Genomic DNA, 13026 nt, shown 5'->3' on the forward strand with positions numbered 1-13026 from the left:
GCCATAGGATCGCAAGACGGAGTAGTCACGTTCGGCCATTCAACAGGCACAAGAAGGAGGGAGGGTGTATATTCAGGTTCACGCAGGGGTCTGTGTCGAGAGCTCGAAGAAGAAGAAGGGCACGTTGGACGGCAGTGAAAACTCTCTCTGCAGGTTTCAGAAGTGCATCCATGGCCTCTATGGCTTAGAACGGCATAATATCAATCTCCACCAAACCAGCACGCAAAATCTCGGTATGTTTCTTGAACGAGTCTTAATTCTCCTTCACTAATCCAGAACGACGGTTATTTTCAAGTTTCTTGCACTGGGGTGTGATACTAGTACTCGCTATGGTCGTGTCGCGTGTGTCGTTATGTTACCGTCCTATGCCCAATACTGACGATTATTGTCACCAACAGGGTATGGACAGGATCGTCAATCGCCAAAAAGCTCAAAACACTTAGTGCAATGGTCATCTCAGTTTCCACCTCGCGGTTGGGGCCTCTCAAAGCTATCCGGAACCATCTACGTCTACGGCGCCCCTACTCCTTCCCTTGATCCGACTGCTCCGAAGGCTCACCATGCACATCCCTTCTGTCACATTGTCCCAGAGAACCTTTCCATTGCTGGGTGTATACGATGCACGACTCTATATCGATACTGTCCCCTCATAAATCACCATGCCTTCACCGACCACCGACATTTTCCCCTCGAACCTCCCGCCCGAAGGCATCTTCCGAGCATGTTCTCAGGCTCAGCACCCGCGCAGGCAAGATGGGCCCAAATTGCTCGGGGAAGAAAGTCGCTCATCCTATATGCAAGCACATTCTCATCGATGGCTGGAAATCGGCGTAATATCTGGGAAACGGCTGCGCGAGTTGCACAAAAAACGATTATCCTGCTCTTCCTACATCATCAAGGCAGTCTTTTCATCAACACGGGTGTTGAGAGTTTGTGGCAGAGTCATTTTGGTTTCTACTCTGGGAGACAATTTCCACGGCAACGATAAGCTCTTCACTCATTTCGACACTAAGTACCACACATTCCCCCTTTCGCAGATCACTTTATGTATCTAGTTTCTCTGCTCCGTTGCTTCATTGCTACCGACAGTACTGCCATCTCTCCCATCTGGAGCACCTTACAAACTTGATAATTTCCCATTTGACCATACACGCTTCACAAGTATATATGTCCCACAAGCCCAATATACCACAACCGAAGCAACCAAAATATGAAGCAGACAACAGGAGAGAATGCGGTCAATACGCCTTCGCCACGAACGCCGGCTCATCTTCAAGCAGGGTCGACGACCGCCCATTGTCGAGTTGTGGCTTGTGTAGCTACAGCAAAGTGAGAACCGGTAGAGCGTATATATAGGGACGGGGACAATACCTCTATCGGTCGTTTTTGCACAGATGAGGGGGAGACATGGGTGGAAACCTGCGTTTGGATGAAAATCTTGCTCTCGGAGCCCGGACGGTCGCTGCCCAGTCCGCTCCGCGAGAGGTGTCCCAGCTCGACGTTGTTCCGCTAGGATAAACATTAGAGACATTTGTACACTGAGTAAAAGAGCGAGAGACCCGTGCGCCGCTCATCCCGAGTATGGTATGACCGTCGGCAGTGATGATCTCCTGATTGCTGGTGTCGGAATGCTTCTGGCGGTACTCGTTTATCGAGTTGAGCGTGTAAAGCAGGCTGATGACGTAGACTTTGCCCAAGCTGTAGAAGTTGAGGATAGGCCCGACGGAGAGGTGAGGGTACACTTGCGTGAAATTGAGCAGCAGATGCCAAAGAAGTTTGGGGCCGCCGCCTAGCGTTTGGGTCATAATGAGGTCCACTGCTGCAATGACCTGCGGAAAACTTCGAAAAGCGTAGGTCGCGCATGAATTTCAAAGTTACCGTTGGTGGAATAGCACTGTGTGGGGGTTGATGACTACAAAAAATCCATTGGGTGGGTCGTGCTTACCTTTCGAAAACCATCCTGACTAGCTGGTTGATCAACACAGTCGTCCTGGGTCCAGAAATCAATCTCAAGCTTCGAGTTGTCGAGATTAGACAAAATAGTACCGTTCAAGACCACGGGCTCGTTTCCTTAGTGCCATCAATGTCCCCGTCGTGATAAGGAGGTCTGCGACGAAAACGCCAACCAGATGAATCTGCGAAGCTGTTATTTCCCGAATATCAAAAAAGACAATGACACACTGATAACCAACGGACTTTCAGGATAGCGTCGTCGTTCATGATGTAGAAGACCTGCCAAAAGAGTTAGAGCGAATGGTGAAATCATGGAGGAAGTTGTCGCTGCTCACAGCCAGACTAATACCAGTGATACCTAACAGCATCGCAGACGCTATGGGAAGCACGAATAGCCAGTTTCTCAAAAGTAAATAAAAGCTGGGACCGTGAGTGCATGAAGATCTTCATATTATGGGTTGGAATTATTTACCGAAGGCAAAAGAATGACTGTATGGGATTATTTGAGCTGTGCTGCTAGACACAAGATAGCACACACACACCTGAACGGTAAACCCGATGATGCCCGTCTGTTCGTGGATACAATGAGGGAACGGAAAGGAAAGGTGAAGAACACACCATTAACGGAGTAGTTACTTGCCACCATGCACTGGAAACACGCGTCCGCGCAACATCTGAAAGTATTCACATGAGCCGCACAAGAGAATAAAGTTGCAGCTAACCTGGATTGGCGTAGTCGTGGACATGCAGCACCCATACCTAAATGTTACTTCAGTTGACTACTCGGAAAAATCGGCAGGAATCGGACTCACGACGGCCATTTCCTGCACCGTCTTGGCGATAGACAGGCCTAGCACAACCCATACCATCCAATAGCAGTACCGCTGAAACAGCGTCCGCCCGACAGCGCGGGTCACGAAGAATGTCCGCACTTGGGAGAAGACGACTCCAAGCAGGATGCAGTCCGAAAACGCGCCGAGGACCTGAGTATTTCGTCAGTATAGTCGACAGGATATTGCTTTGCGCACCCATGGTCCCAGCGTGTCAACACGGTTCCGGACAAAGGCGGCGGAGGCAGGTGTCAACTGGATGACCGAGTTTGTCAAGTTGCCTGCCAGCGCCATAGAGCAAAAGAGAGGGAGAGAAAGGCGGGGACAAGAAGCTTTTCGTGTCTCTTCTAGATTGCCGCAGTCCAGGGCTCGGTGGCAACGCCGCCAACGGCAAGGGACTTGACTTAATCAACGCCGGTTAAAGATTACGTCTTGATTGGCGGAGGGATTCCGCCTTCTCAAGGCGTCGACAACGAGGATGGAATTATCGAGGGGGGGGTTTGAGGATGCCTTGGGCTGGACTTGAAATCCAACGACCCTCTCGATCACGTTCAGTACCAATGCAGAACAGGTGTTTACCAGATGAAACGAGTTAGCATCAGGAAGTCCCCAAGAAGTGAAACTAACGAGACTGTCCTTGGCTGGAACAAGGGAGAGTGGGCAAGTGGCACTGGTTCGTTGGCGAGCAGAATGGCTAGCACCCAGCTACCGTTGCGGTCGATATCTTGATGTATTTTGCGACTAGATCTTCGTGATGGCGCATTTGCCATTGGGCGTAAAGGTGTCCACTGTGGCACTGTCCCGTGAGCATGTGGTTCAAATGTGGTTCTTCGGGGGTTCTCCTCTGGCTCTTCTTTTCACCTCACTGGCAGGCTTCCGCAGATCAAGGTTTCATGTTGGCGCCGTTACTGCATAAGACTGATGTTGTATGATACGAATGAGTATTTTGAGCCTGATATATACGCGGTTTTCACGAGCAAGATCTAGCCTGTTACTAGTTAGTTATAATTTGGCAGGCAAATTAGCCCTCGAGCAGATCTAGCAGGCGAGAGTAATTAGCGAAAGTCGTCAACTTATGCAAAGTGTGCCTGGCGGGAGCGCAAGAAAAGGAAAGTAACAGGGTGTGACAGCAGTGACGGCTGACGCCTTCGTCCTGCAAACTCACTGGCCGATAAGTAGGCCAATCATCCAAGCCAATAGTATGCGCCATGTAACGAGCTCTGCGTTCTGTATGTTTCCTTTTGCACCACCCCCGTGCAAGCCTCTCAACCCATGCAGACACGACATTTTTAGGCCCGCCTTCAAAGCCATCGTGAAACCCATCCTACCCTCTTCAGAAGATACCACAACCAACTTGCAGCCCACTCTCCAGCACGTGCAGGGCCTTCCTAGTGTCTTACGAGCGGAGCAGCTCTGACATTGGCCTATAGTCGGCATGCCGATGAAGGACTTGAGCAGACAGACTAGGACCGGATATAGCGACGGTGGGATCCTTCAAGCGGCTCTTTTTACTACTATGGGCTATGGTGCGTCATTTGGCTGGCGTCTAAACAAAGACAGGAGTTTTGAAGAGTTTTTGACAGCAACCTGAGCGGCCCGTTTGTGACGCGCTCTCTTGCTCCCTCGCAGCAATGCGGGTCTCTCAACTCTTATTCCTCATCTCGCCGGCGCCCTCGCTTGCTGCTTCCGCTGCTGATTGGGCCACAAGGTCAATATACCAAGTGTGTGGTTATTCTCGGCAAGGTTATTGAGCCAATGTGTTTTTGTAGCTTGTCACCGACCGTTTTGCTCTCCCTTCCTCTTCAGCGAGCGTCCCATGCGACACCGGCAATCGAACATTCTGCGGCGGGTCATGGACAGGGATCACGAATCACCTCGACTACATTCAGTCCATGGGGTTTGACGCTATCTGGATCTCGCCCATTGCCACCAATGTGGAAGGAACAGCATATGGCGACGGATACCATGGCTATTGGTCGCTCGACATCGACACGCCGAGTCCGCGGTTCGGAACAGCGGGCGATCTCAAAAAGCTCAGCAAGGCGCTCCACGAACGCGGCATGTACCTCATGCTGGATGTCGTTGTCAACCATTTCGCTGCCCCACCACTGAAAAGCACTCCGACCTCGACATTGTCAGCTCCAAGTAGTATCTCCACAACCTCGCCGGAATACGCAGCTTCGGCGGCTGACCTTATCCTCAATTACACCAACCTCGCACCGTTTTCCTCGCCCACTGATTTCCACCAGCCCTGCTTTATTATCGACTACACGAACCAAAGCGATGTTGAGCAATGCTGGTTGGGAGACCCGTCGCTACCCTTACCGGACCTCAACACGGAGGATAATGATGTCCAGCAACGAATGTATTCCTGGGTCAAGACGATGGTGAAGGAGTATGACGCGGATGGAGTCCGAATCGACACAGTAAAGCATGTGAGGAAGGACTTTTGGCGGGGCTTTAGTGATAGTGCTGGTGTTTTCACCCTCGGCGAGGTGTGTATCTCCTCTTTTCCATCTTATTCCGCTTCTTATGACAATCAGGTGCTTACCGATAACGCCACATACGTGGCGTCTTACATCGGCGATGCTGTCGATGCTGTCTTGGAATACCCGGCTTGGTATGCCCTCATCACTGCCTTTGCCAGCACGAACGGGAACCTTTCTGCTTTGCTCGCCACACCTTCGCTTAATACTCTCGCTGCCTCAACGACGAGTCTGAATGGCAGCGCTGCCCTTACTGCGTCGTTTTTAGAGAACCACGATCAACCGAGGTTTCCATCGTTGACTTCAGACACGGCGTTGCTTATGAACGCGATGGTCTGGCCATTCGTTGCGGATGGGATACCTATATTGTATTATGGGCAGGAGCAGGGGTACCAGGGCGCTGTAGATCCAAGCAATCGGGAGGCGTGAGTCGTTTTCTTTGGCATTGTCAAGAGCTATATTGACCACAAGTAGACTCTGGCTCAGTGGGTATAGGTCCGACAAGCCACTGGTGGCGCATGTAACGTCTCTAAATGCGGCTCGCAAGCTTGCGATGGCAGGAAACAAGACGTTCTTGGAAAGAAGGGTATGTATCATCTACTGTTTTCCTTGCTCATTTCTGAAGCCTCAATAGTCGCAATGGCTTCCGCAACCCGACCCCAGCTCCATCATGTTATCCAAGCATCCACTCCTCGCCCTCCTCACTAACATTGGGGCCGGCACCAACAGTACCGCCCAACCAAGGTGGAGGATACCTGCCGGTACCTACCCCGCTAACACCACCCTTGTCGACGTTCTTGCCTGCGAACGAGTCCAAATTGGCAGTAACGCTACTGCCGACACGACGATTTATGCGACCGGGGGACTGCCGAAGGTGTTGCTTCCGGCGACGATGCTGCACAAGAACGGGGGGGCATGTCCGGCGCTGGCCATGGGCAAGAGCGATGCGGTGAGAATCAGAAGCTGGCTGAGTGCTATTGTTACCGTCGTAGCTGTTGTGGCTGTGGGGGTTCTGGGGATATCGTGAACGGACAATCTAGATCACTGGTTCTTGGAGGATTTGTTGTACGACATTCGATTTGTGTTTTTATTGTTGTATCAACACACCAGAAGCTGGACAGAAGAACATGAATGGGCAAACGATGTTAGTGGATCAAAACCAAGTGGTAGCAGCAGCTTCTGTTCTGCGCTCCCAGGAATTGAGATAAAACTGAATATTTTTTACATATTTTTTTTTGTAAAAATCAGACAAGTGTCAATCCGATTGCTGAACTCCAAATATGTTGCATGCACATGGGACATAGGCTACTTTCTACAAGTATAAAGAGTCAGAATAATGTTTATTTGAGATAGAAACTTGGGGCAAATTCTTCATTATTCAACCGTGCAATGAGATAGCAAGAAATTCTATTGACATTTTGTATACCTCTATAAGTTGGGTTGATCTTGGTGTGTGGGAGGTTTGAAGTAATTTTCTGTTCAGCATATAACCTATCCAAGGCTTTAATTAAGATTACACATTAAAAGTTGTATTCTACAAAGAACAAGTAACTCACCTCCCTCGTATATTAATACTTTAGAGGCAAGCACTTGTATCTAGCTAAATCAAGAAGTGTGATTAATCAACATAAACTTAGAAGGACAATGTACTAGGACATTGCTATCAATGATAGCCAACTCTCATATGGTTAGCTTATAATTGGATGTCTACTTTGGCAATAGCGATCAATGGTGGCTAAACAATAAGTAGTTGTCTGACTGCTTGCTTGCATACAAAAAACATCACTGTCAAGGACAAAAATCAAGGTTCCAGCCTGAGGCAGCTGTGCCAAAGGTTCTGAGTTGTATTGAAAATAATACTAGTAGTAAAGACCTGATGGAAATAGAGCTTATTAGCAGTGGAAAAAATCCCTCCCTTATGCTTGCGTAGGGCCTCTCAACTAATTAGAGGGCCAGAAAAATGCTAAGCAATCATTTTTTGGAGTTGCTAATAAAGTCTAATAACAGGAACATATAAATAGAAAAAAGAAAAGTAATATCATAATAGAAAAGAGCTGCAAAAAAGCCCCAGTTTCCCTCTCAGGCAACTGCAATGTAGAAGACCTGATTTTCTTTTTCAAATTTTTTGCTTCCGGATTTTTCTATATATTCAGCAGTGCGAAAGGCCACCAGAAATGACACATGACTGCCATATTGAATCAATTACTGGTCTTATATTTGTGTATTTATTTGCAATAGATTATGGTTATAAAATGGCCAACTGATATCAGCTTTGATTTATGTACAATCTGAAGACTTTATATGTGTTCCATATACTTACTTTGTCATATCCGTGCATCCGTCAAGAGCCGCGGCCCGCGGACCGGTCACGCCCGGGCTCCGGCCCGATCCGATCCGGTCGCTCTGGCGACCTTGTACTTTGTATGTCTTTCGCCTTGTTACTTATATCTCCGTATGTCCTTATGCTTGTTACTTTCCATATGCACTCCGTACCTTGTACTTACTTATGGTCTTCCCTTTCTACTTACTCGTAGTATTTAAGCAGCTAAAGTAGCTACGGTACTTTAGCTTGATTATAAACATTACTTGCACTCCTCTTCTGTGCGGAACGACTCCGACAACTCTCCTCTCTTCTCTTGTCCTTCAACCGGACTTCTCTCCGCTCGCGGACCTTGTCTGCTCTGACTCCGCTCTGGTCCGGTTGGTCTTGTGTTCTTTTGTGTCAGGCAGCTACTGGCTTGTTAGCTATAGTAGAAACCCCCTCTGTTCTGCACGGCACTTGACAGTATAATCAAGCTCATCTGTCTGGCTCTGTTTTTCCCTCATGTCTTACGACAATTCCCAACAACATTTCTCACCCCCCAACAATCCTCGTCGGTTTCCGACTCTTCCGGGATGGCCTCAACAGTCGTCTCCTCCGGCTCCTCTGGTTAACTTCTACGAGGGCCTAAATCTACGAGTCCAAGCTGATCGACATTCTTCTGCTCTGTTTTCTTCGTTTCCCCCTGGGAATCTGTACAACACCCCTCCTGCTTTCCACGCCCCCATTCAGTAACCAATCTCGCCTTCTCCGTTGCCTCAAGGCGCTTCGTACGTCACTTTGCGCCCTTCAGCACGTCAGTCCTTAGAACCCAACTTCGGACGACGCTCCGCTCCTCACCTCTCGACTTATATAGATCCGCCTGTTCCGCCTCTCCCAGTCAACAACCCTATTCGGCAGTTCAATGCTGATGTCTCTGGCTTGCGCGGAACCCTTCTGGCCGATCTGGCTCAGGAAATTCCGGATCACAACCGGTTTTCCCAAATCGATGAGGAGGTAGAGCAACAAGCTGAAACCATTCCTCCTCCTGTTGAAACAGAGGAACAACATGGTACTGGTTCTGGCCCTACTAATCCTGGTGGGCCAGGTGGAAATGGGCCTGGTTCGACCAACGGTCGTAACAGCCCGCTTGGTGAAGGTCCTGGTGGCCCTGGAGGTCCAGATGACCCAAATGGTCCTGATGGTTCTGACGGACCTGACGGTCCGGGTGGCAGCGGTGGCCCAGGAGGTGGCCCCGGCGGACCTGGTGGTCCTGGCGGCGGTGGTCCTGGAGGCGGAGGTCCTCCGGGAGGTAATCCGCCTGGTGGTCCTGGTGGTCCGGGTGCCCCTCCGGCACCTAGGGGACCTACTGATGGAGAAAGAATGGCAGCTAGCATCGTTTCTGGTCTGGCTGCCCTGGCTGCTGCGATCAACACTATGTCGCAAAATCAGGCCATGGCTCAACAATTCTCCCTCAAGACATCTCGAAACGGAAAGTCCAATCTCCGTAACCCAGAGCCTTTCGAAGGCTCTGACCCTTTAAAGCTTTGTCCCTTCCTCACTCAATGCTATTTGCATTTTGCTGAACGTCCCTCTGAGTTCACTACGGACTCGGAGAAGATTGTCTACATCCTCTCTTACCTTCGAGGTAATGCCTTGTCATGGTTTGAACCCCAGCTGTTCAGCGACGATCCGGACTCCGTTCCGTACTGGGACGGAAATTTGGAGCTCTTCTTATCAGAGCTTCAGACTACGTTCGGTCCGGCTGATCCGATTGGTGACGCGGAGGCATCATTCCGCATCTTGAGGATGAAGAGCGAGGACAAGATTACGACCTATGTGATCGAGTTTACTCGACTTGCGTCTCACACCTTCTGGGGTCCGGAAGCCCTCCGATCCCAATTCTACGAAGGTCTTCCTCGACGCATCAAGGACGAGCTTTCTCGCGTCGACTACGCGAATACACTGGTCGGCGTGCGCCTTGCGGCAGTCAAAATCGACACTCGCTATTGGCGACGCAAGGAGGAGATAATCCGCGAGAATAATCTCAAGGATTCCGGAGGGTCTGGCTCCAGTGGCGGTAACCAGAAGGGTGGTGGGAAGAAGTCTGGCGGGTCTAACAACTCGTCGTCTTCGGGATACAGTTCTTCATCGACTGGAACTTCTGGTTCGTCCAACTCCAACTCCAAAGGCAACAACAACAGCAACGGCAGCAACAAGTCGAACGGGGGCAACAATCACGCCTCTGGCTCCGGGTCCGGTAACGAAAACAACTCCAGGGTAAGACTTCGATGTTCTCTCACCTTTTGAAGGGTGGCCATCTCAATGCTGCGGAGAAGGAACGTCAGATCAAAGAGGGCCTTTGCCTCTATTGTGGAGGTAAGGGTCATACGGCTGACAATTGCAAGAAGCGTCCGGCCAATGCTCAGGCCAAAGCTTCGACCACGGAGGCTGCTCCTGCCTCCGACGCTGCCGAGTCAAAAAAAATAGACAGCAGCCCTGATGCCTCTGCACTCCATCAGGGTTGTGTTGACTCTGGCAGTGCCCCTACTTGGCCCGAGGCTTTTCTCAACGCTTCCTCCCTTTCCCCTAACGCTCTTAATCTCGACTTATTCTCTGCTGTGGACGCCCTCGGACCTCTTTCGGAGTCGCTATCCGGACCCGAAGCGTATTCAACCACGCATATTTCGGTATTCTCTTCACTTGCCGCGGGATTCAACTCCCGCTTACGGACACTCATCGACTCTGGCTCCTCTCACTGTTTTATATCTGCTCAGGCGTGTAAAATATATGGTTTTGTGCCTTACTCGATCGCGCCCGTTAAGCTCCGATATCTCGACGGCTCTAGTTCTATCATTCGGAGCCAAGTCCGGCTACCGATTCTTTTCCCTTCTGGCGACATTCAAATCTTGGACTTCTATGTCACTCGTCTTGATCCTCCTAGTCAACTAGTTCTTGGATACAACTGGCTGCACCGCTTCAATCCGTTGATTGACTGGTCCGCAGGCAGTATCTCTTTCCGTTCCACTACTCCTAGTGATCCTGTGTCGACACCACTGGCAACTACGCCTGTCTTGGTTTAGAAACCATCCTCTACGGACGACACTCCGGCAGACATCTGAACACTCCCTTGTCGCCTCCTCCTGTCTTGCTTCCTTCTATGGAGTCTGATCCTTCTATGGATTCGGCCTCTAGTCAAGGCACTTCACCTCTTTTTGCCCCTCACATCTCTCTTGTCTCAGCTGCGGCTTATTCGGCAGCTATTCGTCAAGAAGGTACCGTTCAGTATACCTTACGGACCACCGTTCCGACGGTCCGTGGTAATGCGGCCTCTGCATCTGGCCCGCCTGACGGACTCCCTTCCGAATACCATGACTACGCTGAAGTCTTTTCAGAGACTGAAGCTTATAATCTGCCACCGCATAGAGAGTTCGACTTGCACATCGAGACTGAGGACGGAGCTGTTCCGCCTATCGGACACCTCTACTCTATCTCCCAAGCCGAACTCGAAGCCTTACGCGACTTCATCAACAAGAATCTTAAGGCGGGCTTCATTTACCCGTCTAAATCCTCTCATGGTGCTCCAATCCTATTTGCTAAGAAGAAGGACGGCTCTCTTCGACTTTGTGTCGACTACCGTGGTCTCAATTGTATCACTAAACACGACCGCTATCCGCTTCCGCTCATTTCTGATCTCCTTGACGCTCCGGGTCGAGCTAGGATCTACACGAAGTTGGACTTGCGTCATGCTTACCACTTGCTCCGCATAGCGGAGGGTGACGAGTGGAAAACAGTGTTTCGCTCACGGTATGGTTCTTACGAATGGAGGGTTGTTCCTGAAGGCCTCATGAACGCGCCTTCGGCTTTTCAACGCTTCGTCAATAGCCTCTTCGCGGATATGTTGGATGTGTGCGTCATTGTTTACCTTGACGACATACTAATCTATTTGGACAACCCCTCCGAGCACCGCAAACATGTATGGGAGGTACTCCGACGCTTACGTGATGCTGGACTTTATTGCAAACTATCCAAATGCGAGTTCAGTGTGGAGTCTTGTGAGTACTTGGGCTATATCCTTTCACCTGATGGTTTCCGGATGTCTCCGGAGAAAGTTGCGGCTATCGTCGACTGGCCTGTGCCACGCAAGGTCAAAGACGTACAGTCTTTTCTTGAGTTCTGTAATTTCTATTGGCGTTTCATTCCTTACTACTCCGACACTACCATTCCGTTGACTCGTCTCACACGAGCCAATACCAAGTGGAACTGGTCGGAGGACTGCTAGGCGGCGTTTAATACGCTTAAGAATGCCTTTAAACAGTCCCCAATACTTCACCATTGGGTGCCTGGTCGGCAAATTACTGTCGAAACGGACGCCTCCGACTATGCCATTGCCTCTATCCTCTCTATCAACGGGGGATGACGGCGACATTCATCCGGTTGCCTTCCGCAGCCGAACCCTTGGTCCAGCCGAACTCAACTACAACGTGCACGACAAAGAGTTGTTGGCTATCTTCGATGCCTTCACTATCTGGCGCCACTATCTGGAGGGTGCTCCGCTTCCGATCGATGTCGTAACCGATCACAAGAATCTTGAGTACTTCTCTACTACCAAGATTCTTACTCGTCGTCAGGTCTGCTGGTCCGAGTACCTTTGCCATTTTAACATGGTGATCCGCTTCCGTCCAGGCCGTCTGGGCGGAAGACCCGATGCGTTAACTAGACGATGGGATGTCTACCCTAAAGAGGGGGATAATGATTACCGAAAGGTCAATCTGCAAAATTTGCACCCTATTTTTGCTACTGAACAACTCGCAACGTCTCTACGCGCATCATATCTCGAGGATGTTGTCCTCCGAGCAACGGTCGTAATGGATACTGAGAAGCTGCACACAGACATCCTCGCAGCTCTTCCGAACGACTCTGCTACTCTGCCGGTCTTAAGGCTGCAAAGTCAGGTTCTTCTTCATGCTGGTCTGTTGACGATTCAGGTCTCTTACCACTTGATGACCGTATCTATGTCCCTTTGGTCGGAACCGGCTCCGGCTCCGATGCATTGTGGGTATGTGTCCTTCAACATAAACACGACCATATTCTTTCTGGCCATTTCGGGCAAAATCGCACTCTCGAACTCGTACGACGTGACTACACCTGGCCGGAGTTGCGGACCTTCGTCCGTGACTATGTGCAATCTTGCGTTCTTTGTAAACGCAACAAGAAGCCTCGACATAAACTGTTTGGGTTACTTAAACCCCTTCCGGTGCCGGAACGACCTTGGCATTCTATTTCGATGGATTTCATCGAGGGCTTACCAAAATCTGGCGAGTTTGACTCTATCCTAGTCATCGTTGATCGTGCCTCCAAACAGGCTATTTTCATTCCTTGCGACAAACACGTCAACTCAAAAGATCTAGCCCACTTCTTCCTTATCCACGTCTTCTCTAAACACGGAGTCCCTTCC

The 13026-nt window shown here is 50.1% G+C and overlaps 2 protein-coding genes across 2 annotated transcripts; one reads left to right on the forward strand and one right to left on the reverse strand.

The window, feature by feature from the left end:
- Positions 1–1238: 1238 nt before the first annotated feature.
- Positions 1239–3077, reverse strand: MIND_01403300 (uncharacterized protein; the record flags this gene model as incomplete). Its single annotated transcript, XM_037370435.1, has 15 exons — positions 1239–1319; positions 1372–1509; positions 1560–1698; positions 1747–1829; positions 1879–1894; positions 1946–1990; positions 2047–2135; positions 2182–2232; positions 2289–2373; positions 2426–2442; positions 2496–2522; positions 2572–2627; positions 2676–2712; positions 2766–2936; positions 2982–3077. The coding sequence occupies 15 exons, from the start codon at positions 3075–3077 to the stop codon at positions 1239–1241; spliced, it is 1131 nt and encodes a 376-aa protein (XP_037213027.1).
- A 1229-nt stretch (positions 3078–4306) lies between these two features.
- On the forward strand, positions 4307–6296 carry MIND_01403400 (Glycoside hydrolase family 13 protein; the record flags this gene model as incomplete). The annotated part of the gene is made up of 6 exons (XM_037370436.1): positions 4307–4309; positions 4367–4504; positions 4553–5278; positions 5327–5694; positions 5744–5855; positions 5904–6296. The coding sequence occupies 6 exons, from the start codon at positions 4307–4309 to the stop codon at positions 6294–6296; spliced, it is 1740 nt and encodes a 579-aa protein (XP_037213028.1).
- Between the last annotated feature and the right edge of the window lie 6730 nt (positions 6297–13026).

This window comes from Mycena indigotica, assembly GCF_014461135.1.
Source record: "Mycena indigotica strain 171206Taipei chromosome Unknown Mind.scaff0018, whole genome shotgun sequence".
NCBI classification, from domain to species: Eukaryota; Fungi; Basidiomycota; class Agaricomycetes; order Agaricales; family Mycenaceae; genus Mycena; species Mycena indigotica.